Raw genomic sequence first — 26,975 nt, forward strand, 5'->3', positions numbered from 1 at the left:
ATTTACAATTTTATGACCGAAAAAAATCAGTTATCTCCTAATATAGGAGAAATAAATAAACACTGTTTTAAAAAGTTTATCAATTAAATATAATGTAGAGGAATTTTTTAAATATTCTTTATCAAATGGTAAAAAAGTAAATAACCATGAATAATAAAATGCAATATTAACTATCGGGAATGGTTTCCCAAAACTCTCGTATACTCTCTAAAAAACGTATCGTGCCAGAGTACGCCTTACATGGTATTCCGTACAATAGTAGTGACGCTTTATAAGCCAGATAACAGCTACGAGACATGAGTAATTACTTTTGTCTTGTGGGCATGTTATTCGGCTACGAACCATAAGGTTACGAGTTCAATCCTCGCCTATCGAAAAAAGCAACAAATATTTACGAAATATTAACTTTTGGCTTGAATTTAGCATGTTTACAGAATCTATCGTGTGATCCTTGGCGAGTTATTTGGCGATTAATTCCTGGCATGCATCAATAGTACCCAAAAATCAAATTTGTGTTTTAGACACTTTTTTCTCAACCGATTGAAATAAAAATGTGTTACAAAACTGCACTTGTAGTCACAAAATCGCATACAAAATTAAATATATTTAAGTCATTACGTTTTTGAATTATCGCGTTTGCGTGTTTCTGAAAATACAGACCTGCAGACAATTAACCAGTAGTTCGATTTGGCTCAAAATTTGACAGATGTATACGATATAGATGTTAATCCGTGTACCGAATTTTATTTGTCTAGCTCTCTTCGTTTTGTAATTATCGTGTTAACATATATTCGAACAGCTGAACAGACGGACTTCCTCTGGACAGATTTTACAGACAAATTTTGACAGAGACCTGCAAATTTGGTGTAAAGAGTGTATACCAAATTTCAACCATCAAGCTCAAAGCATCTTTATCATTTTTCAAAAATGTTTTTTCGAACTCTAGGAGGTTGAAAACTATATAAGTAAAAGTATAAGTTATACAAGTATAAGTTACTATACTATATAAGTAAAAATAGCTCAGTCGGTTTCATAGTAGACACATATTATCATGTTTAATACCTGAATTCTCATGTGAAAACTAAAATAATAAATGGTCCGGAAATTCAGGGGAAACTTCAAACCTACTAATAATAAAATGGTTTACATAATATTTATTTGTTGCAGAAAAACACAAAATATCTTTAACAGCTAGCTCAGCGTGTCTGAGGCTTATATTTCATGTAACTTTCAAGTGAAACCTCTGCTACTAAAGCAACTTTCTTTCTTATTGAGACTTTACTGGAAAATAATGAAGTTTATCCTAACATATGAGGCAGCTGTATTGCAGCTTATTTTGGAACATTAATTTTATTTTTTATATCTTTCTTACCTCTGAAAGCCAATCCTTACTTTATTTAATAATACGTCAAGAAACATGGACATTTACTATACTTTCTACAAAGAGTAAATATGTTATATATATAAGGATTAAACAACATATAAGCATCAATAACTGTTTAAGATTTTTCCTCACTTGCTATAAGAAAAGAAAAAAAAATTCTCAGTATAGTATTATGTGTGGTCTAAGATATTATAGTTTACGCATAATAGATTTAAAGGTTATAATTCATTTTATGACGCTAAACATCAGAGCAAAAAGTATGGTGCATGGGAAGATATGAGGAAATCCTGATTTAAACTATTTTTTTATTTAAAAAATAGTTTAAATCAGGATTTATTGCCATGTGTGTGTATATACATGGAAGCTTACGGCATAGAAATGCTTCATTTTAACATGATGGTGTTTTCAAGCTTATATATTCTCTAAAAATGTAAGGGTTACATAGTTAAACATTATTCTGAAAAGACGGTTGGATTTTGGGCTGCCAAATTTGCCGTTGAGATACGGATTCGGTTATTAAGTTTCACAGAAAAAGATTTACAAAATTTTAAATAGATTTTTCAATTAATTAAACATTAAACAAAATTTTAAAGTTTTTAGTAAGTGACAAATAATTGCACCAAATTCCAATTTTACACCATTTTTAAAAAAATTAGTTTATCAATCAATGTAGTTTTATTTCCGAATAATTTTCTCTTTCATTTTAAAGACATTTTGCAGAGTTTCTTTAATTACAATTTGAAAGAATCCTTTTTATTGTAGCTAAATTCATATCAATTTTATTTTTTACGGGATCTTTCATTCACGTGAATTTACCAATGCTAATGTTGTGATAAAAAAAACATATTGTCTTCGGATTTTAACTTCAAAACAGAATTTTAACTTCCGCTTTTAGTAACATTTCTACTTTTATAATAAAATATACTCTTAGGCTGACATTCTTTCTGTATATTGCATAGTGAAAATATTGCTACTCATGGAATAAAATGCCCGATTCATTTAAACAAGTCAAGATAGACAAATCAAATCATAAACGATGATATAAATTTCTGAATAAGTTTTAAATTTAAGTAGTTTTTACTTTCTCGTATACGTACTGTAGAGGCTGACAACAAATTTGAACTCGACAACAAATTTGACAACTGACAACAATTTAACAAATCTCCACATTTTAGACCTCTCTGAATTCGAAAAATCACATTTTTGGAAAACGTTCTTCTTTCAGTCTATATGCGATTAAGATAAACCAACTACGCTTTGAGCTAGAAATATAAAATTTGGTACACAGCTTTTACACCAAATTTGTAAATTTCTATCAAATTTTGAACAATATCTGCTCATAGGAAGTCTATCCATCCTTCTGTTCGAATATAATTTAACACGATAACTACAAAAGGAAAAGAGCTAGATAGATAAAATTGGATACAAAGAATCAACATCTATAGTATAGACATTTTTCAAGTTTTGAGCCAAATTCAACAAGGGGTTGACAATCTGTAAGTTTGTATTTTCAAAAGTATGTAAACGCGATGACTTAAAACTTCATTGACTTAAATACATCAAATTTGGTATGTGATTTTTTGGCTGCAATTAATTCCATGTAAAATTTTGGTTTCAATCGGTTAAGAAAAACGAATCTAAAACATAAGTTCGATTTTCTTATACAATTAACCGCATGTCAAGGTTTAATTGCCAAATTATCTCGCCAGGGAACTAAGGGTAGATTCAGTAAAAATGTTTAATTCTCGCCAACGGCTATTATTTCGTAACTCTTGAACGCCAATGCTATTAAAGACGTTCTCTGGAATAACACCTTTGTTGCAGAGTATGTGAAAAAGTTTTCGGGAGACCAATCCCGCTGGTTTAACAGATTATTGATTAATGACAGCTGAAAAAAAAAATTTAATTCACAATTTCATTTGCTGATTCTGAATCAAAATTTAAATTTACTTCCCTTATGTTTGTTAAGATTACTATTGGTTTTTAATTTATCTTCCAGTCATTTCCAGATATACTAAGTTTCTAAAATTTTATAGATTTGTGCTTCTTTCTGACGATAAAATAATATTTTAATGTTTGTGAAGATTTATCACTAATTAATCAATTAATTTGAATTTCATACAAAAGGTTCAGACTGCTTTTGAATTTCAGAAAAATTAACAATTACGTTCCTTGATATAAATGATAATAATTTATGAAATGTATTAAAAATTAAAATGAAAACAATGAAACAAAAGGATCAAAAATATGCTTTTACAGTGTATACAAAAGTAAAAATTAATATTATTATCAAAAATATATATTCACAAAAACATGAAGCAATGTATACAATTCTGGAAACAAGTTAAGCTGTATTGAATATCATTAATTAAAATTTAGAAATATATTACGATTTTTTCCTGCGTCAGGATTTTATTACTATACATAACATTTTTATAGAAAATTATTTTACTCTTTTATTGAATTCAACTTATTTCATGTTTATAAAAAGAATATTTTTAATTCATTTTTCATTCACGTTCTACTGTATTGGAATTTCACAATTTAGTATACTTGTGTGTTTTCGGCAACAATTCAATATTCTAATGCTTTTATAAATTTATTAACGATTAATTGCTAATTTAGTTGATTTTAATAAAATTTTTAATTTTATACGAGTGCTATGGCGTAATATTGAAATTTAGCGTCGATTTTGATATTTCATAATGAATGAAATGATACAATTGTAAAATTTCAATTAAACTTAATTGAAATGAATTTAAACATTTAAAATTTAATGGAACAATTACACGAATATATGAGCAACAAATTTCATTTAAAAATTAAAAACATACATTTTGAGATAGTATAACGTTCTACAGGAAAATTTTATTTCCAAATTGAATATAATATTTATCAGAAAAATATTTTGTTAATTTAATTAATATCGTTTTCAGTTAGATTTCCACTAAATAGTTTTCATGTTGATAAATAATTCATTAAAAATCTGCATATTCGCTTTTTTTTTTAATCTTCCTAGTTCAAGTTGACCATGCAAGTTAAAAGTTTTAAGAAATAAAAAAAAATTGAAAAATAATAAAATTCATTTCTGAGATTATGAAAAATCCTGTCTTTATGCGTGAAAAAATTAACATTAAGTGATTTATTTTTGAAAATAGATATGATTACGGTAACTTGATGATATTTATTATAACGCATTAATAAAAGATTCTAAAAAATAAAAATATTTTAAACTAACGAAGCAAAAGAATAAACTAATATATTCTGAGATAATTAAAGAAACACAAATACAATTTACTAACCAAATAAGACATGTTATTATAATTCGATGATTTCTATTCCAGTACAAAATTTTTTCCAATTCCAATATGGCTGGGATATTTATTATCCTTACATTTAAAAATAGTTGTTATTTTTAAAAAATTATGCATTATTTTACGCTAAAGTTCAATTTTCTAAAAAAAAAAACAACAACTTTGAAACCACATTGCAATCAACGCTTTTATCAATAATATATTTATTTCTTTTGAAAAATAAGATTCGTATTTCAGCGAAAAGCAACTTCAAATTTTCATTCTTTTGAAAAAATTAATACTTTTTCCTTTAATGAGGAAAAAAAGTCGTCTGCAAATAAAATTTAAAAAAGAAGAATTTCCAAGCAAAAACTTATAACATTAAACAAGCACTAAAAATTTAAATATTTGGTCTTGAATTATAAATAACAGCCATTTTTCTAATAACTGTTTTTATGTTTGCTGCAGATGTTGCTTACCATCTTTTGAATGATGAAATATTTTTATGTACGTTTAATAAAATCTAAACTTTTGAATACATTTCTCTTACCAATTACTTTCAGCTTGAATTATTGCGAATTCACTTCTTTAATATTCGTCAATAAATGTTTTGAAATACATTTTTTTTTATCCGTGTGAATCATTTTTCCTCGCGAAATATTTGGGGGAAAAAACACTTTGTATTTGTTTATTGCTAAGTAATGCTTATAATCTCTGAAAAAAAATTCTTATCTATCTGAAGTTTTTCAATTATGTTTTTATTTATCGTTGAATGCAGTTTTAGATAAAATATTTTTAAAAATGATAATGCTTTTAAAAATTCATTTACTTTTAAAATAATAACTAACATATGACTGTTTAAATAAAGTATGCAAACGCATTCTTTTTCTGCTTACTTTAAGTCAAGCTATTATTTTTGCATATTGAAATGAAAATTTTATGCTACCTCATTTTAACCTACAATAAAGACGAAATATATTTCTTAATAATAAGAACTAGCATTTTTGTAAAAATGAAAATTATAAAAAATAGTATATTTAATATTTATGTAAAATTTATTTGTACAATAATATTTGAATAAATTTTTCGTTACTTCTTGTGATTTTCTTTTAATAATCTCAAGTGCTTTTCATTTTTCAAAAAAATTCCGAAAGTAATTTTTTTCTGAAATGTACCTGAAAAATGTATTGTATTAAAAATAAATGTAATAAATTTATTTAAAAAGAATTACTTTTATTACTATATAAAATTGTGGGAATCTTTTTCATTTTACTTATTTTTTATTTGTTTTTTTGACTTTAATCTAAAATTTACTAAGTTACATTTGAGGAATCATGCAATCAGTTTTTTTTCAAATTCAATATGTGATGGCGCCAAAGTATCGAATCAAAATTTAACTGAATTAATATATAAGCTGATGATGTCCCCAAAAATATTAAAATAGTGTGCCGTCATCGAGAGCATGCAAGTGTATATAATTTAAAATCTTCATCATAAATAGGAATGTCGGATATTATGAACTTCATTCTATTATACAAGGTGTTGCCGAATTCAACCGAAAAATTCAGAGAGGTGATAGTAGGAACCAGGAGGATAAAGAATCACCATACAACATGGAGTCCCAAACGACGTTTAATTGGTGAAAATCGCAAAAATATAGAGGGTCGTAAAACTGTTGGAAACTGTAAAAAATTAATAAAAAAATAACAAATGGTGTTTCAACTGCGATTTTTTTTTTTTTTTTGAGTGAAAGCACATTCTTAAAAGTTTTTTTTTCATGCTGGTAACATGCGGATTTGATGAACTAGGGGGTTGTAAATTACTGAAAACGAAAAAGTAGTTTAGAACCCATATTTGCAAAAATATTAAAACTTGAAGGGTAATAAAAGCTTGAAAATGTAAGGAATTTTATATTCTATAATTTGATATAAGTGTGTAGTGTGAGAACTGGGGAATTTTAAAGATATTCAAGCAAAACTAAAATGGGAACCAGAAAACATCGCTGCAACATCAGTAGTGATGTTCGCGTTGTCAAATTCGAGAGACAAATTCAGAGCAAGGATAGTAGGCATTAAGTAGATGAAAAATTGCCAGAAAACATAGGGTCGCAGTTAACGTTTGTCAATGAAAACAAAATATCGGTTGGAGTTCGCACGCTGGATGCTTGATGCCACACAGGAAGATGCACACTTTTCTGCTAGAGTTTTATTCTCAGATGAAGCCTGCTTTACAATATAAGGTGTCTTCAACAATCACAATGCGCATATTGGTCATTCGAAAATCCCCACATCACTATCTCGTCGAACTTACAACACAAGTTTGATATTAACATCTGGGCAGAATCTTCTATTTCGACGTATCTTCTGCACAAACGCCTCAGCGGTAAAAAGTACCTTGTTTTCTTCCAGCACGTTCCTCCGAATTTACTGTAGGAAACACCGACAATTTAGTTAATGCATTTTGGAGCACCAGCACAATTTATTTACATTTGGGAAATCTGTGTTGTTGTTTGCGAATGAAGTATAACGACCATCATTTATACAATGTTCATTAAGGAATACTTGCTCGCTGCTTTTATTTCCCTCGAACGCATGAAAAATTTACATACGAGAAGGCTTCTTATCGATTAACTTTTTCCTAATCCTCGCATTCATAGGGCTATTCTCTTATATAGACTCATTGTCTTTTCGACGTCTATTTTTGTGATTTTCACCGAATAAACCTTACCTGCGAATCTATGATTTCTGGTAATTTTTCATCTACTTAATGCCTATTTTCCTTGCTCTGAATCTGTCTTTCGAATTTGACAATGCTCTCTGCGAACATCGGTACTGATGTTGCAGCGATATTTTCTGGTTCCCATTTTAGTTTTGCTTGAATATCTTTAAAATTCCCGAGTTCTCACACTACACACTTATATCAAATTATAGAATATAAAATTCCTTACATTTTCAAGCTTTTATTACCCTTCAAGTTTTAATATTTTTGCAAATATGGGTTCTAAACTATTTTTTCGTTTTCAGTCATCTACAACCCCCTAGTTCATCAAATCCGCATGTTACCAGCACGAAAAAAAAGCTTTTAATAATGTACTTTTTTCACTTAAAAAAATACGTAGTTGAAACAACATTTGTTATTTTTTTATTAATTTTTTTATAGTTTCCAGTAGTTTTCCGACCCTCTATATTTTTGCGATTTTCACCAATTAAACGTCGTTTGGGACCCCATATTGGATGGTGATTCTTTATCCTCCTAATGTCTACTATCACTCCTATGAATTTGTAGGTCGAATTCGGCAACACCCTGTCTTGTAAAATTCACTTTTATTTACATAAAGCAAAGTCAATAAGAAGAAAATTTATTAAAAATTCTTGAAAATAACTCTTACTGATACCTAACATCAATATTGTAGTCGTCAAAAACCACTTGGCCTGGTAATAAGACATAAATTTCGGAATCTGAGGTTTTCGTGTTCAGAGTTTGTAGCACCTGCGTTCCATCTTGTATAAGGGCCTATGACTGTAAATCTGCGAAAATGTACCAACCTTCTTCCTTATGATGTGAATTGGAAATTTGGCGAGGAAGATATCAAATCAAACATCATCTTTCTAGTTGCATATCAAAATTACGAAGTTACGATTAAAAATTACTTTTTAAAATTAAACTATGCAATCCTCATTTTCAGGAGATGCAATGGAACATATCGATTCTGAACAAAATAAACACCATCTAAGCAGATTTGATATAGCTTTGAAATACAAGGATTGGAAGTTTCTTAATGGCAACTTAGTTTTATATATAACTTAAAAAAATAGCTTGTTTAACTCCCACCATGAGTTAATTTTAATCCTAATCCATCTTGCAGTAAATGGACTCGTCCATTTAAATCTAAGCTGAGATGCTAGGACGCAGGCAATATCATTTGCGTTAATTGGTAGTCTTCCCTATCCAAATCTCAGTTAAGTCCTATACTGCATAGAAAACATTCGCCTATTAGTTAGTGGTATTGCCCATCTAAATCTAAGCGCAGATGTAATGAGGTATAGAAAAACATAGAGCTTTAATTTATTGTCTCACTCACCGAAATCTAAGCGCAGATACTGCGAAACAAAGGAAAATATGGAGAATTAATTATTGTCCTAGTCCATTTAAATTTAAGCTGACACTATGCTGCATAGAGAACTGTCGTGCATCAGTCGATGATCTATTCTATCTAAATCTAAGCGCAGATGCTATAATGCATGGAAAATGTCACATGTTAGTGATGTGTAGAAAAAAGTCGTGCGATTGCTGGCCACTTCGTACATGTAAATCTTCCATGATACGTCGTATAACTTCGTGCGTTATTAGGCACCCCGTTCATTTAAATCCAAGCGCTGATGCTGTGATGCATAGAACACCGCTGAGCATTAATTGACGATCTCGTCTTTTTAAATCTAAGAGAAGATTCTATGGTGCATAAAAAATACATCATGTATAGTTAGAGATCCAAGCGCTCTTCATCCAAATCTAAACGCAGGTGCTATGGTGCATGGAAAACGTGTGAAATCATTTCTAAGTCGTTTGCAATCGCTTCTTAGTCAGCATCTTGCCCATGCAAATCTTCGTGCGTGGAACAACTTCGCGCGTTAGTCGGCATCTCGTTCATTTAAATCTTCGTTTAGCTGCTGTGATGCATAGTAAAACGTCGAGCACTTATTGGTAGTCTCGCCCATCTCAATAGAAGTGCAAATACTGTGATACTTGTAAAAATGTCGAAAGTAAAGACTACGTTATAAAATATCACGTATTAATTGGCGGTCTCGTCCATGTAAATTTGAAAACAGGTGTTAAGATGGGTAGAAAGCATTCGAGCTCCATTTGACAGTCTAAAGCTGTGTAGTGTACGATATACTGAACCAAGTTCTAGAAAGCATCTGGATGCGACAAAAATTGCATTAAAATGGATTCTGTGGCACTTTATAGAAATGCAAAATTCGTTTGATTACAAAAAGGAAGGAAGTATTTTATGACATTAGCTACTTAACTGCGCCAAACATTCGTTCAGCGAAAGATTGTTCCTTCCAAACCATATACACAGGGGGCCGCGGTGGCCTGGTGGTAAGGTCTCAGCTTTGGAACCGGAGAGCTTCAATTTCGTTACCCGATTCCACCGAAGAACCGTCTTGTAAACGGGGCTGGTGTACGTTAAATCCCTCTGGGTTAAACATCCTTCCGCTGGTGATGTGTGGTGTGGAGAGGGGGGTGCCAGCTCAGGTGTCAAAATTACGAGGTTCGTCCCAAAATAGCCCTAGTGTTGCTTTAAACAAGGGACGTTAATATAACTAAACTAAAAAATCTACACATTTGGCACTATTTCTGGTATTTTTTCACTTTCACATCCGTAACAAAGAACACTAAACGAATGAAACATGTATCATTGTTGAGTAGGCTAAAATAATATGGTTGCCCTTTTTAAATTTCCCATTGTCATAATAATGTTGTTTCACTCTGTGAGACAATTTTCTGAGACTTGTATGAATATTTATGATCAACAAAATCATAATTCCATCAAATCTAAGTTTTGAATCAGAAAATGAAATCTGTAATCTAAATCACTTTTATATCACTGGATCTGTAGAAATCAATAATGCTTACATGCACAGTCAATAGCATGAATTGTAATTTCAAATGAATTTCAGACATTCCTTTATTATCCGAACTTTGAAAATCGAATCCACAACATATTGAGAAATGTGTATATCATCTTTATCCAAACAGTTTGATAGAAAATTAGATTTCAGTATTCATTGGGTATCGGGGCATCGAATTTGCTATTGCGATGATTAATTTTGCAAAGATATTGAGAGGATATATCGATAAAATTACATTTCCAGAATCTTATTGATGAAAATCTTTGATTGTATAAAGAGAATCGAATTATTACGCCTTTTTTTTCCCTTATATTACAAAATATATTAATAATTTTTTTTTTCAATTCTTCTCTGGCATCTGCTTTTGTAACAGATACTCACATCACATTTTGTTTTTAAAATGTTTTCTTTTATATTATGCAAATAATATCTCTTTATTACATTCTCAAATACGAAATATAAAGAAAGATTAGAAGTCGTCAAAAAATTCGAGCTCCAGATTTTGACGAATCTCCGATTTTTAAACCTTTCTGTTTTAGAAAAATATATTGTTGTAAAATGTCCGTCTGTCACCAAATCTCATTTAACCAACTAAAAATAATTCAAAAACGTTTTTTACCGGATGATTGAAATTTTGTATATGTCTTCATACCAAATTTGAAGATTTCTGTCAAATTTTGTGTAAAGCCTGTTCATAGCAGGTTCGTTCATCCGATTGTTCCAATATAAGCATGATAATTACAAAACGATAGAGAGCTAGATAGACAAAATTTGGTGCATCTATATTGTAGACACCTATCAAAGTTTCAGGCAAACTCTACAGCGGGTTGACTGCCTGTCAGTCTGTATTTTAAGAAACATGTTAACGCGATAATGTAAACACTAATGATTTAAATATATTAAATTAGGTAGGAGATTTTGTAATTACAAGTTCAGTTTTGTGTGAAATCTTTGTCCAGTCAGTTGAGGAAAACGTATCTAAAACATAAATTCGATTTTTGGATAAAATTAATTGAATGTCAGGGATTAATTGACTAAAAACTCGCCAAGAACATGATAGATTCAGTAAAAATGCTGAATTCGCGCCAAAAGTTAATATTTCGTAACCAATGCCATGTAAGGCATGCTCAGGCATGACAAGTTTATTAGAGAGAATGTGAGAACGTTTTGAGGAGACCTCTCTCTGATATAAAGCAAATTTATCGTAATTTTTTTTTATTAAAACTTCATATTGTACTGTTATTGTTTTTATATTTTCTTATACATAAATCCATAAAACAATCCTTCTTCATTATAAACTTTATTTTCCACACGCATTATTTCAAAAGATGTTTCGATAGTAATATGATATTTTTTATCGTCTCATTTACGATATAAAGAAAACGATTCTTAAGAAATAATATCCATAAAATAATTTTTCCTCCATTACAAGTTTTTATTATTTGTAAAAATGTATAAAAATCGTCTGATACATAACGTTATAGTTTCGTTTCTGTTTAGTATTTTGCCAGTGATTTAAGTTAAAATTGCAATTGCTTATAGAAAATAATGCTTTATTTTCTGCAAGCATTATTTCAAAAGATGCTTCGATAATAATATGATAGTTTTTGTTTTCTTATTTATGGTATAACAAAAGCGATTCTTTAGCAAATGATATCCATAAAATATTTTTTTTTCTTCGCTTTAGTTTTATTGTTTTTAAAAATTTATAAAATTTGCTATTTATAAAAATCGTCTGATACATAACGTTATAGTTTCGTTTCTGTTTAGTATTTTGCCAGTGATTTAAGTTAAAATTGCAATTGCTTATAGAAAATAATGCTTTATTTTCTGCAAGCATTATTTAAAAAGATGCTTCGATAATAATATGATAGTTTTTGTTTTCTTATTTATGGTATAACAAAAGCGATTCTTTAGCAAATGATATCCATAAAATATTTTTTTTTCTTCGCTTTAGTTTTATTGTTTTTAAAAATTTATAAAATTTGCTATTTATAAAAATCGTCTGATACATAACGTTATAGTTTCGTTTCTATTTAATACTTTGAGAGTGTGAATTAAAATTGCATAATAAACATATTTAAATTTTGTCTGCTTTAAAGATATTTGATGATTCTTTTCCTGGAAATGTTGATATATATGGCAATTATATTTCGAAGAAAATGTAATAAAAATATAAGGAAAAATAATTTATAAGTCTTTTTGATTTTTAAAATAATCTAAACATTTTCATATTAGATTTTTTAAATGTTAATATGAATATTTTATTCACAAATTTATCCCATTATACATTGTTTAGTATTTGCACAAATAAAACCCTCTTGTTTGGAGAATACTTTATAGATTTAACTATGTCGTGATCAATTTAGTTTACACTCAGTTACCTATGTTATAAACAAAAAAATCAATTTTATGCAAATTTCTTTCAATTTTATATTATTTCCCATCAATCAATTTTGACTATTTCTAACATGAACAATTTATGTTGCCAGATAGTCACTCAGGGGTAAAGGAATCTACCTTTGCCTTCCAGCTTGCCGAGAGGATTTTTTATTTTTTTTATTTTGGATCATTTAATTGGTTAATTTAAAACTATTTCACACTATTCTAAAAATTTCAAAACAACGAAGTCTCCAATTCCCAAAAATATAACAGCTAAACAAACGCCTATAGTCATAATAAAACCTTACTTATCACTTCCCAGCTCTCCGGGTAAATAACCTTACTAAACCCATATCACTAAATAGTTGTTAGCGTTGTTTATTCAAAGCCTAGTTATTCTTTCCTCTCCTCTTTCTTATTGCAGATCTTCCTGGATATTGTATCGTTTCTTCTGGATTCGCCTCGCCTCATTCAGAAGCAGTCGGTAAGTAAAAAGAATTTTCCGCTTCGTAAACACGAAATCGCAATGGAAGTTCTCTGGGCGAAAAGGCTGAGGGATATTTTCCGAGGGGAAAGTGTCCATATTGAACGGGGAAGACTAGAACATCCAAGTGCATACAGGATACTTAACCTGTTGTGCCGTGAAGTTCCCGGTGAAGAAATGGGAGCCCTCGTTTCTTATGCAACATCGAATGACCTGGTGTTATCTTTCATTGGCTCCTATTTTTCGCGCCTCGCTAAAAATGTAGTCTTGCATTAAAATATAGATAGATTCCGGGGTGTACTGGGATCGTTGATTCTGTAAATGAGGCATTCGAAGGAAGATAGAATTGCTTATCAGTCCTTCAAGGCAATGTGGCGTATGTCACAGCGTTCTCATTACGGCAAGTAAATACAGGATGCATTTCAGTACCTAATACTGTTAGATGTGATAAACGGAATTATTTATTTAGTAACCTTTAGCAAATAAAAACTACAAGCTAAAACATTAAATTGAATGGCTGTAGTTGTTGACGAGTAAAATTGTCAGTAAGCGGATGTCTAGTTTTTGTTCCAACCAACGTAGTGTAAGTCAAATTTTACTTGTTAGGAGAAACAAAATCAGAAAGTATTTCTACAGAATAATGTCAGGTAAAAGGAAAGCATTCAGCAGGTAAAAGGAAGTTGCTAAAACATTAAGTAAAATAACTAAACTGACACGTTGAAGTCGTTCCATTAAAATATAGATACATCTTTCACAATGTCATATAAATCAGTTTTCTGGCAAAATCACGATGTCATTAACTGTAATAAACAAAATTATTTATTTAATGCTGGATTATTTTTTAACTAAAGTTTTTTGACGAATTAAACTGATAGCACATAAAAGTAAAATGTTTGTCCTAGCCAACATGGTGTAAGTCACAGTTTACTGTTAGAAAAAACGAAAGCTGTAGATAATTCCAGTAATTTGATGCCGTTACATAAAATGAACTGAATTAATAACTCATACTTATTTAAAATCATTCAGCTAGTATAAGAAAGTTACTAGAACTTTAAATTCAATAACTAAAGCTGCTGGCGAATTAACTGTCTTGTTGAAATCAAATTTATTTCCAAATCAATGTCATATAAATCACAGTTATTTTGTAAAATCAAGATGACATTAACTATGATAAACAAAATTATTTATTTAGTAATGGATTATTAAAACGTTTTAATTAACTATAGCTGTTGACGAATTAAAAGATACCACATAAAAGTCAAATTTTTGTTCTATTCAACATGGCGTAACTTTGTCATAGTTTACTTGTTACAAAAACGAAAGCAGTAGGTAATTTCGGTAATTTGTCGTCAGCCAAAATGAACTAAATTAATAACTCATAGCTATTTAGTTGCATTTCGACAATGAAAGAAAATTACTAAAATTTAAATTGAGTAACCAAAGCTGCTATCGAATTAAACTGAAGCATTGAAATCGAATTTCTTTCCAAAACCATGTGATATAAAACACAGTTTTCTTGTTAAACCGTTAATTGTGATAAACACAATTATTTATTTAGTAATGGATTATTATAACCTTTTATTTAAATATAACTATTAACTAATTAAACTGAAAGCACATAAAAGTAGAATTTTTGTTCTAACCAACATGGTGTAAATCACAGATCACTTGTTAAGAGAAATAAAAGCAATAGGCAATTTCGATCATTTGATGCTACCTAGCCAAAATGAACGACATTAATAACTCATAGCAATTTACTTGTATTTAGCTGATGAAAATTTGGGATAGTTACTAAAATTTTAAATTGAGTAACTAAAGCTGCTGGTGAAAACTGACATGTTGAAGTCGAATTTCTCTCCAAACCAATGTCATATAAATTACAGTTTTCTTGCAAATTCACAATGCCGTCAACTGTGTTAACAAAAGTTATTTATTTATTAACTATAGCTGTTGACGAATTTAATTGATAGCAAATAAAAGTTAAATTTTTGCTCTAGCCAATGAAGTGTAAGTCACAGTTTACTTGTTAGGAAAAGCGAAAGCAGCAGGTAATTTCCGTAATTTGATGTCGTTAGCTTAAATGAACTAAATTAATAACATAATTATTTAATAGCATTCAGATGGTAAAAGAAAGTTGCTAGAACTGTAAATTCAATAATCAAAGCTGCTGGCTAATTTACTGGAACGTTGAAATCAAATTTCTTTCCAAAACAATGTCATATAAATCAATTTTCTTGGTAAGCCCCGATGCCATTAACTATGACTAGCAAAATTATTTAATTAGTAATGAATTATTTTTAACTCTAGTTTTTGATGAATTAAAATTAAAAGTCATTAAACATAAAAACTCAATTTTTGTTCTAGCCAGCATGGTGTAAGTAATAATTTACTTTTCAGGAAAAACGAAAGCAGTAGGTAATTTCGGTAATTTGATGCCATTATCTAAAACATTAATAAAATTTAAAATTTTCTAATAATCTGTTTCTTTTGTAATTAATGTTCGTTGCGAATATTTTTCATGCATCTAAAAAAATCAACTAAAAATGAGTGAATTAAATAAGAAATAACAAATTCATAAATAGATACGTATAACTCAAACATTTATTAATTTAATACAAAAATAGGCTTCTCAAAATTTTTAGTACACCTTGCATCGCATAATCGGATGTATACTCTACGGTGTAACCATTTATTTATGTTAAGTATATAAAAAGTTCTTAAAAAATAAATGTTTCCTTGAAAACGATTTTTTTAAAATCGAAAATAAATCATTAAACTAACACAAAAAGAAATAAAATTAAATAATCCTTATTGGAAAGTACTTTTTTTCAACACAAAATCAATAAAAAATCTAATTAAAATATAAAGTACAGAACATAATTAATGCACAACAAAAATAAATATCGTAGCATTGGAGCAAATCCTGATAAATTCCTGCATTTTCTAGTTCTAATTTAATTTTCGTTTTTTATTCGGGAAATATTGTAATTGCTTTATTTTTAGTAAATCCGTTATGAAATTCAAATAAAAATTTATCATGGTTGCGGTAATTAATAATTATACTTCTCTCTTTTTTTAAGCATTGATTGTATTTTTCTGCGTCACTAGAACACAAGAATGGAAGGCAATAACTTTTCTCTGAAATTCTTAGGCTGAATGAAATTATTAATCTAGAATTTAAGTTCCGGTAAATTAAACTTAGAAAATAAATAGAAGATATTTTTTAATAAAGTCACCTGGAACAAGTCTGTTTTGCTTAACATCTTAATCATAATTAGAAAGTATTCTGTGCCGTTTTGTAAGCGCCTGGCTGGAAAAATTTTATGAACATCTCCGGATTAAAAATTACCTGAAAATTACTTTTAACACAAGTGGGCAAAATAATTTAGTTAATCGGTTTTGGATGCAGTATGTTCCTTCTTATTCCAAACATTATTTTACTTTTGAAAAGAAATTATAAAAGCAAAAAATAATGTAAGTTCTAAATTAGGTAGAATTTTCCATCTAATATGTTTGTCTCATTCTGATTAAATAAATTCAAAATATTAATATGATGTGTTTACATATTCGATAAATTTCATGAGGCGCAGGGCCAGAGGTGATAGATTAGTTTAGTAGAGAATAACTGTGGAAATTATATCAATTAACAAACACTTTGCAAAAGAACAAACATGTCATGCATTGCATAAGAATCTTTTGAGCTACTGGACATTTTTCCAAATATAATAGGAACTCAGGAGCATAATATTTAGCTCCGTGAATACTAAAAGATCCTAAACGTCCGTTCGATGATATTACGGCAAACGCCCAAGAAATATGATTATCACTGGGAATTCCATCCCCTTTCATTACGATTAACAAGGCACATGCTTTACTCCTTATGTACTTTCTCACTCATGAGTTTGGGGGCAGGAAAGTTTTCTCATAATAAGTGTTTGATTATGCTCAGGCTTTTATTATCGCATATCATTTATAGATGGCACTACGATTCGCTCTTGCCATAGATGACATAGCATTAATACTACAAAAGCGTGCATTGTAGCGCCATCTATGAACGAAATAATTATTGACTTAATGAAATAATTTTTTTCCATTAAAAAAACTGATTGCATTTTTTATTACAGCATGTGATCAAACTGCATCAACAGATACTAAGCCATGGATTATTACACGGGTCGTCAATAAGTGGTGACACATTTCACATGTTTCAACGCTCGGCCTTGGGTAAGTAAACGTCTCTACGCACTTTCTTAAACATCAAAGTATTTGCACATGATGTTTGCTTAGATGTTATTGATTGTAAAATGTTCACTTTTTTCATGTTTGCAGGTGTTAAGTTAATAAAAATAATTTTGTAATTGATTCACGTCTTGCTCATATACTAACGCTCTGGAATCTTTTACAGTTGGTTGTTCACGATTATGGAACAATATAATTTTATTTATTTATTTATTGGGGTTTTTTTTTACATAAGAAAATTTAAGCCATTTTGTTACAAGTATTCATACTATTTATGCGAATAGATTAAAACCAGTTTAATAACTAATACAAGTTTTTTTTTCCTTCATCGCTAAAAAAATAGAGAGCGAAACTTTTATCAGCCATTTGGATGTAAAAATAAACTGTAACAGTGCGAGGTATTGAAGCTTGTACTTGTCAAACATACTAAGCTATATCAAATTTCATAAGAAAAAACTCACTAAAATGGTTTAAAAATATTAGAAATTTCATTAAAACTCCAATTTACATGCAGTTTTTCTTTCAGTACCTTATGTTTCTGCTATTTAATTTTGACTTCGATATTATTTTTAAAAAAATTTCTATATTTCAGTATACGAATAAAAACATTTTTTCTAAAAAAATTTCTTTCAATCTTCGTTTACTGAATAATTTCCTCTAAAGATTGTAATTAAGCTGACTCATATTAGTTCAATTTCCATTTATACTCGAACTGACGTAGATATTAAAAGATTCCACTATTTCCCACTTTGAGATAATTCACCTGTCCTCTAATCACATCATTAATAATTCTAACTCTTTTATTCTAAAGATCATTCGAGTTCAGGTACTTAAAAATATTGGAATGACCGAGTTTATCTTTCAAAAATATGAAAAATTCCTTATCCCTTCAAAAAGGGTTGATATGCAAAACAAAACCACGCTTATCTGATGGCTACTAAACAAATGCATTGTTACGAATCTATCATGTTGCTTCCCAGCACAGTTAGTTTCCTCACTGGAAAGGTAGTTTTATGACAACTCTATTGGATGCTGATCGGACGCCGGATCAGTGGTCTCCAGGCTTTGCGACAAACGTGGCTACCATTTGGTGACTTGACAACGAATCTGGAAACTTTGGCAACAAAATGGATGATACTAGAATTTTCAGGAATTTCAGCGATAGGCCCAATAGCAGTCGAGTTATGCTTAATTTTTCGAGAACCTTCTATGCCCTGCTAAGGAAGATATAAAAGTCTGTCAGACCAAGACAGAGTCAGTCGTATAAATAGTGTGGTGTCGAGTCGTATAGCGAGTCAATGACGAATTAGTTGGATCAAATCCAGCGAAGCGCAAGCGTTGAGTGGATAAATAGCGTAGTCAGTCGTACAGTAGTGAGTTGGTAATTGAGTGCAACTGCAGCGATGAGATAGTAGAGAGTAGCAGACGTTTGTACAGACCTTAGTAAATAGTTACATGGATTTTCTCTTCCTGCTGAGTTCTGTCTGGCCGCTTTATGTGTATGATGTTGTGATTGTTTACTATTGATAACTACTTGTGGGCTGCTGTTAAATGCTGCTGTGTATTTCCTGTTTACGTCTCTGCTCTGTATTTGCTATACTTCTCTCCATAGTTATAAACATATTTATTATTGAGGTCTGTTGACTGTATCACCATAAACTCACTACAGCGCATCCGTCGATTTTAGCGGAGTTTTTTCGTAACAGTATTCTCATTCTCAGAAGTTCTCCGAATACATCTCTGTGCCCCAAACCCATCTGAACGAGCGTATTTAAAAAAACAAAGTCCGTGCCTTGGGTGTCCAAGTAATCAATCACAATGTAAGGTCAAGGAATTTCGCATCGATATCCAGGCGATTCGGGAGTCTACCATAGTTTTATTGAACGAACTTATAGTGTCTTTCAGTATTCATGGAGTTAATCTCTTGCTACGCATGACCACAATATTTATTGCAAAAGAGGAAGACAAAAATTAGATTTTCTCAAACATCCTAAAGCAACAAGTCTTATTGCCCAATGTTTAAAGAGTGGAAAAGCATTTTCTGTTTCCTCCGACAAGTCCCTCATTATAAAAATAAATTATGTTTGAATGATTAATACAATGGCAACATTTTTAATTTCCTATCTATCTGAAAGAAAATTTGTTTCAACAAACCCTTATGATTTTCAAATGTTAATATCTCTTGATTAACCAAACAATGTGAAGTTAAATTCTCTGAGTTCAAATCCCTTGTCCAAGTTTAGTAAGATTGTTGCTTTAAAAAAACACGATGAGATTCTTATTATCCACCTCAAGTCTTAAAAATTTTATTATTTGATATATAAATATATGCCGAAAAAGAACTAGAAATATTAATTAAAATTTTAATCAAGCCGTTTTAAGCTGACGAGCATTGACAAAAGTTTCTTGTCATTTCCTTTATTCCTTTTATTTGAGCAATGTTTCGTGTGTTTACTTAATTCTTTTTTTCTGTTTCTATATGACAAACCTGCAGGATGTCCAGAAACGGATTAACGGTTTTTAAAATGGAATTGTAAGCAAATTTTGACAGTTATTTAATTTGATTTTGTGGAAGATTAATGACTGAGGTCAGCAATTTTTGTTGATGCTGTTCCTTGTTTGAGTACTGGCAGGTGAAACTTTGTGTAACAAGTTTGTCAACTTTCTTATATATTTAATGCTTATTTCGCATCAATTGGTTCCTCATTGGTAGAATAGTCCTAAATAATTGTTTTCCACATGGGTTCTTTCTTTTCAAGCTGCGACTTCACCCTAAAAATTAGAGTCGGAATTCTTCAAATAGGGAGTAGGAAACATCATATGACAAATATCTGAATTTTTAAAATGATTATAATGGAAAGTATCCTGTTTGGACATAAATTTTGGGGATAAATTTATTTTGTTCTCTACTTTTTTGTTCTATCTTTCTTTAGTATGGTCCAATGGAGTTTGGACAAAAGCGACCCTAATATCTATATTTTTTCAAAACTAAACATAATGGTGAATGCTATGATTCGTATCATTGTATTGAATTAAATAATTATAAATGGAATTGTTGCAACGTTAACAAATTTAAATATATTTTACTTTTCGACAGAAATGTAAAGTATTCTATGAAATAAATCTCTATATTTTTAACAAAACATGTCTAATTTCATGGAGTTCTATCTATACCCTTACTAAACATATAAAGCTTTTCATTCGTAAATCATTTTCACTTAGTTTTCAAAATGTATCTTTCATCTGAAATTGAGTTGCTTTAAAACCATCATTTCATTATATGGTGCTCATCAGAAGTTCAATTACCACACTTAGAATGTTTTACGTCATTTATCTGTAACTCACCTACTCTTCGCTTTTGACTTCCTGTCGACTTCTTTTAGCACAAAATATTAATTAACATAAAATGCCCAACAAAATTGTTAAAATATCATGATGATATTTTTCGGTATTTGAATATCGAACAATATCGTAGAAATATCGCACAATACCTTATGCTAATAGGGTATTCATCTGAAATTCAGTTACCCGTAACTTGCCATACATACAACGTTTTATGTTATTTGTCTATAAATCCTGTACACTGCTCTTTTGACTGCCTGTCATAAGAGCAGACAATATCATGACGATATTTACCGATATTTAGAATATGTAACAATATCGTAGAAATATCGTAAATCACATTGTGCTAATAAGGCAACAACATTGTTACAATATCAGGACAATATTGGCTGATGTTTAGAATATCAACAATATCGTAGAAATATCATACAATACTTTTTGCTTGTAGGGTATTCATCAGAAATTCAGTTACTCATAACTTGCTACACACACTTTGCACGTTCTGAATAATTTATCTGTAACTCAGATACTCTTCGCTTTTGGCATCCTGTCAACTCCTTTTAGCACAAAATGTTTATCATAAAATCCCCAACAACATTACTACAATATCATGACGATATTGGCCTTCAATATAAAATTTCGAACAATATCTTAAAATATCGTACCTTGTGCTAATAAGATATTCATCTGAAGTTCAGTTTCTCGTATATTATCAAATTTTATATCATTTATTATCTAATAGCCACTGATTTTCGACATTATCTCAGTCGATTTTATGCTATTTATCAGGAGCTAAAATGCTCGTAAATTTTTGGCATATCCTTAGCACTTTTTACTTCATTTATCTGTAATTCAGTTCCATAAGTTTTTTGCATAATGTAAGCACGTTTTATGTCATTCGTAAATAAGTTAATTTCTAGGAGGTTTTGAAATTCTGCTGACTTGAAGTATGTAGCAGACATTATTTCTCAGTCAACTAAAATACTCGTGTGAACTGAAATTTTATAACTTGTGTCCAAGATTCAGAAATGATTATTAATTTTAAGTATTATGTCAGCAACAAATTGGTTTTTGAACTATCTTCAAAGCACTAATGTTCTCATATTATCTTATATTACTATAGTGTTGGAGGTAGGACAAGTCCAAAATGAAGGACAACGTATCCTAAGTTTTCCGAGTCGAAAGGCCACCAGAGAGGTCAAGAATTATTCCCAACCAAGCTGGCTCACTGACTCCGTGGAATTGGATTTCAACACTTGGATTGTGGAAAATTTTCAAGAATGTGAGTGAAACATTTCTAACTGTTACTATCTTGAATTTAAGCCTCTCTAGCTCGTAAATATTATTGGAAATGTTCGGGGAAACTTAATTTAAAATACTAATATTGCAAAAATGATTTTAGAAAACTGAAGTGCGAATGTACTTGCAAAAGTTTGGTCTTTATACTTTCTCGTATACGTAGTATAAAGAAAGTATATAGTTATCGTCAAAAAATTCGAACTCAAAAATTTGACGAATCCCCATGTTTTAGACCTCCCTAAGTTAGAAAAAGATATTTTTAGAAAATGTGAGTCTACCTGTTTGTCTGTGACCAAAATAACTCAAAAATGCTTTCAATTATAAGCTTAAAATATGGTATGCGGTCTTTAAATTAAACCAAATTTAAAGTCAAGTTTAAATTTAACCAAATTAAATTTTGTAAATACCGTCTTTAAACCAAATTTACAGATTTTTATCAAATTTTGAATAAAAATCTGCTCAGAGTAAGTCTGTTTATTCGAATGTAAGTTAACAAAATAACTATATAGCGAAGAGAACTAGATAGATAAGATTCGGTACCCAGATTTAACATTTATAGTGTAGACACTGTCAAATTTTGAACCAAATCAAACAAAGAGATGATTGTCTGTAGGCCGGTACTGTCAAAATTAAGTATACGCGATAATTCAAAACTGCAATGACTTAAATATATCAAATTTGGTATGTGATGCTGTGACTAGGGATTGCAATACCGGACCAAAATTTCAATACCGGTATTCGGTATTTTTTAGATCTTAATACCGGGATACCGGTTTTAATACCGGTATTGGAAATTTTAGAAAAAGAAAGAAAACACGGATGTTTCTTTGTTTTATTTGCCAGTTTTATTAGAAAGGGTAAATATCACAAAAAATAATTTGTAACTTATAAGTTATAACCGTATATAAAGAATCACAAAAAAGTAAAGAAACAACTTATTTATTTAAATCACAAAAAACTGTAAATATCACTCTTCAATAAATATCACTATTCAGGTACTAATACAAATTTTTGAAATGTGATCTTAAAAAACATAATGCATCAATTGTACTGTCGTTAAGCCTGAAAAATAATTTTGTGCAAAAATAACTAGCTGTCGAAAACGCTCTTTCGGCATCTATGATAGTTGGTGGTGCTGTAATCAATGCACGATATACTTTTTCCAAGTATTTCCCTCTAAATCCCTCATCTTCAAATAAATCGATTTCTCGTCGGATGCTTTTGGATATAGCTGATTTCGGTATTGTATTTTGGTTCGTTGAAATTATCTTATTTATCGCTAATTCTAATTTTTGTTCAAGAGACAATTCCTTTTCACTATCAACATGAGTGTCATCATAATCCTCGATAACTGAACCGAATTCTTTTGAATGTGGATAGGGTTGTGGGTAAAAAATTTTAAGAAAATTTACTATAAACTTAATCAGATTTGAATTATTTTCTTTTCTTCTTTTTCATTTTCATTTTTAAAATCATTATAATTATGTAAATACTATAAGACATGTTCTATTTCGATATGCCTTTCTTCTGTGCGATTTTTCAATGTAATATATAATCTTCAGATAGTCATGTGTGCTGTTCTAGTGTGATGTGTGCTGTTAGGAGTAAACGGTTCCAACGTGTTTTAAAATCTAATATTAACATATATTCTGTTTTAATTTCAGTTAGTATGTATTTTAGTAGTAAGTCATCTTTTATAGGGGAACGTTTAAATATCTTAACAATTTGTCGAACTTTATAAATTATAGGAAGCAATTCTTGATGGGTTAATATTTCATCCTCATTAGCAATATCTTCTTCAACAATTACAGTGGCATTATCTTCATTGTCAATATCACTCTCACTCTGCTCAAAGTCGGAATCCGAATTTTCTATATCCACAGTATTTGGATCCTTCTGTTCTTTATTTTTTTGGTATAATACATCTTTTACTCCTAACTGAATTCCATGAGTATAGCACAATTGCTGATTTGCACCAATCAACTTTCCAACTTTTTTCATAACTGTTGCTCCATCAGTCATTATGGATACAATATCTTCTTTCAAGGATAATCCATGTTTCGCTAATTTAGATTTAAGCAATTAATTAAGCCATTAATTAGCTAATTAATTTCACCCGTTAGGGAGACATAAAAACAAAAACGTATACTATTTTGCAATGTTGGCGATCCCTGAACATATAGTGGAGACAATTCTAAAAATTTCTAGTAAATGCCGAAAAACCGGTATTTAAACTTATGAATACCGTTATTACAAAATTGTACAAATGGCTCAAAATACCGGTATTCGGTATCCCGGTATACCGGTATTGCAATCCCTAGCTGTGACTGACTACAAGTGCAGTTTTGTGTCAAAACTTTGTTTCTGTCGGTTGGCAAAAACGTATCTAAAACAGAAGTTCGATTTTCGGATACTATTAATGCATACCAGGAATAATAAACTCGCCAAGGATGACACGATATATTCAATAAAAATGCTAAACACACGCGGAGGTTAATATTACGTAACTATTTTACGCCAATAAGACGTTCTCTGGCATGACACGTTTATTAGAGAGTATGCGAGAAAGTTTAGGGGAGACTACTCCCGCTTGTTTTTTTTTATTATATTCATTATCTAAACATTTAATTATATCATTTTCAAAATATTTTGAATATCTCCTTCTTTGTTGAATGACTTATGCTAAATTTTTATTATTGAAAGTATAAATGAATAATGAAATACGGTTCTTTCGAGCTTTTAATTCAAATGTCGGTATCTAAATCTTTAAAATGAATATTAAATTAAATTTACTATTTTATATAACTGCTGCTTTCAGCTGTATAACTTCTGCTGTAAAGGAGTCAATAAAAATGGAAATTACTGATTTTTTTTAAAATTGTGGTGGTAATTTTTAATATTGAGATAATATACCTTTTAGATTACTGATTACGTGTACAACAGTATTTTACAATTGAACGTCAAAAATTTTAATTCTTTTTATAATAGTTAAATGGTTTTCATAGTTAGATTAAAAGGAAGACCAATGTCAAATTTATTTTCATTTGACTGAATAGATTTTTTTTATCATTGAGTTCAAATACTCCATTTTATTTTATGTTTATCCTGCACTTTCATCTCTATCATATAAGTTTTATGGGTCACGGTGGCCTGATGGTAAGGTCTCGGGATCGGAACTGGAGGTGTGGGCGTTTGGAGAGGGGGGAGGGTGCCAGCTCAGGTATCGTCCTCGTCATCTGACCACCGCGATTCAAAATTACGAGGTCCGTCCCAAAATAGCTCTAGTGTTGCTTTAATATCAGTACTAAGCACAATTTGAATGAACTGCCATGTGAGCATTAAAACTTACTCATATTTATTATTTCTTGTTGGTATGTAAAATTGTTGGCATTTCAAAGATTCAAATGAATGGCATAATTAATATTTCCTGTTCTGGGGATGTGTGATACTTATGCTTATGAGTATTTGTCATCTTCAGTTATTTTATAATGCAAGCTATACCTTGAAAATTTACTGAGACAGATTTGAAAGCCTTCTCAGTAAAATTTTTCATCATGTCCTCTTGAGCCTTTCAAATTTAAAATTAAGTCCATTTAAGCTTTAAAGAGGCTTAAAGTTTTCTTAAGCCTTCATTTATATCCTCTATAAGCTTCAGCTATATATTGATGCGACAGATCTGAAAGTCTTCTCCGTAAAAATTTCCCATTATGTCCTCTTAAGCCTTTCAAATTTAAAATTAAGTCCTCTTAAGCTTTAAAGTAGGATAAGCTTTAAAGATGCTTAAAGTCCTCTTAAACTTTCATCCGTATCCTCTATAATCTTTAATTGATATAGGATATAGTTCATATATAATAGTTCAGTAAAGTTTGCTGCAATAGATCGTTCAAAATGTTGGTGATAGAGCCAACAGGAATCGAGATATTCCTGATTGTTCCAGAACCTTCGCTGCCCGTCTCCGGGAACTATAAAAGATCGGCAGTCTAATCTGAAAGCAATCTTGTACAGAGTCGTGTATAAAGTCGTCGTGAGGTTACGATCTGCGTAGCAAATCATCGGTGGAATAGTTGGATCAGTCCAACGAAGCACGAGCGTTGAGTGGAGCTCAAGCGATTGACGAATTGAGTTGTGTACTGAGTCCTGGTGTTTATTACAGAAGCAGCATCGAGTCGTGTGACGAGTAGCCAGTCGTCTAGTCGTGAGTCAGTAGTTGGATGCAGTTAAAGCAAAGAGACAGTGAGAATTGCAGGCGTTTGGAGAGACCGTAGAGAATAGCTGCGTAGATTCCCTCCTCCTGCTGAGCTCTGTCTGGCCACTATGAGTGTTGTGGTTGTTATTACTACCGATTACTACTTATGGGCTACTGTTTGTTGTAGTGTGCAGCTGTGTGTTGCTTGTGTACGTCTGTGTATTTCTTTCTTCGTGTTAATAAAGTCGCCGTTAGTTACTAATGACTGTTTCTTCATCGACTAAAAAATCGAAAGAACCCCGAATTCATAACAATATTATATGTAGTGCTAAAAGAAAGAAAAAATGATTCTCATATTTTATACTTTGACTAAAAGTGCCAAATATTATATAGAAGGCCGGCGTTTTATGTATTGTCGCTAACATATATATCATATGTGATGGGTGTAATGTGAGGTCTTTGCTAATAGATTTGGCCGCGGTGGTCTGGTGGTAAGGTCTCGGCTTCGGAACCGGAGCCGAGACCCGATTCCACCGAAGAACCGTCGTGTAAGGGGGTCTGTTGCACCTTAAATCCTTCCTGACCAAACGTCCTCCCACTGGTGTGGTGTGGAGAGAGGGGTGCCAGCTCAGGTGTCGTCTTCGTCATCTGACCGCGGTTCAAAATTACGAGGTCCGTCCCGAAATATCCCTAATGTTGCTTCAAACGGGATGTTAATATAACTAAACCTAAA

At 30.6% G+C, this 26,975-nt stretch overlaps 1 protein-coding gene across 1 annotated transcript in view; it reads left to right on the forward strand.

Moving 5' to 3' along the window:
- LOC129956574 (uncharacterized) overlaps positions 1-26,975 on the forward strand; it is a 634,064-nt gene that overhangs the window by 507,916 nt on the left and 99,173 nt on the right. The window contains exons 12-14 of the mRNA XM_056068502.1: positions 13,117-13,176; positions 17,301-17,400; positions 21,881-22,039. Coding sequence (XP_055924477.1) covers positions 13,117-13,176; positions 17,301-17,400; positions 21,881-22,039 — 319 coding nt within the window. The remainder of the gene's footprint in view (positions 1-13,116; positions 13,177-17,300; positions 17,401-21,880; positions 22,040-26,975) is intronic.

The sequence above is a fragment of the Argiope bruennichi genome, chromosome 11, assembly GCF_947563725.1.
Source record: "Argiope bruennichi chromosome 11, qqArgBrue1.1, whole genome shotgun sequence".
NCBI lineage: Eukaryota > Metazoa > Arthropoda > Arachnida > Araneae > Araneidae > Argiope > Argiope bruennichi.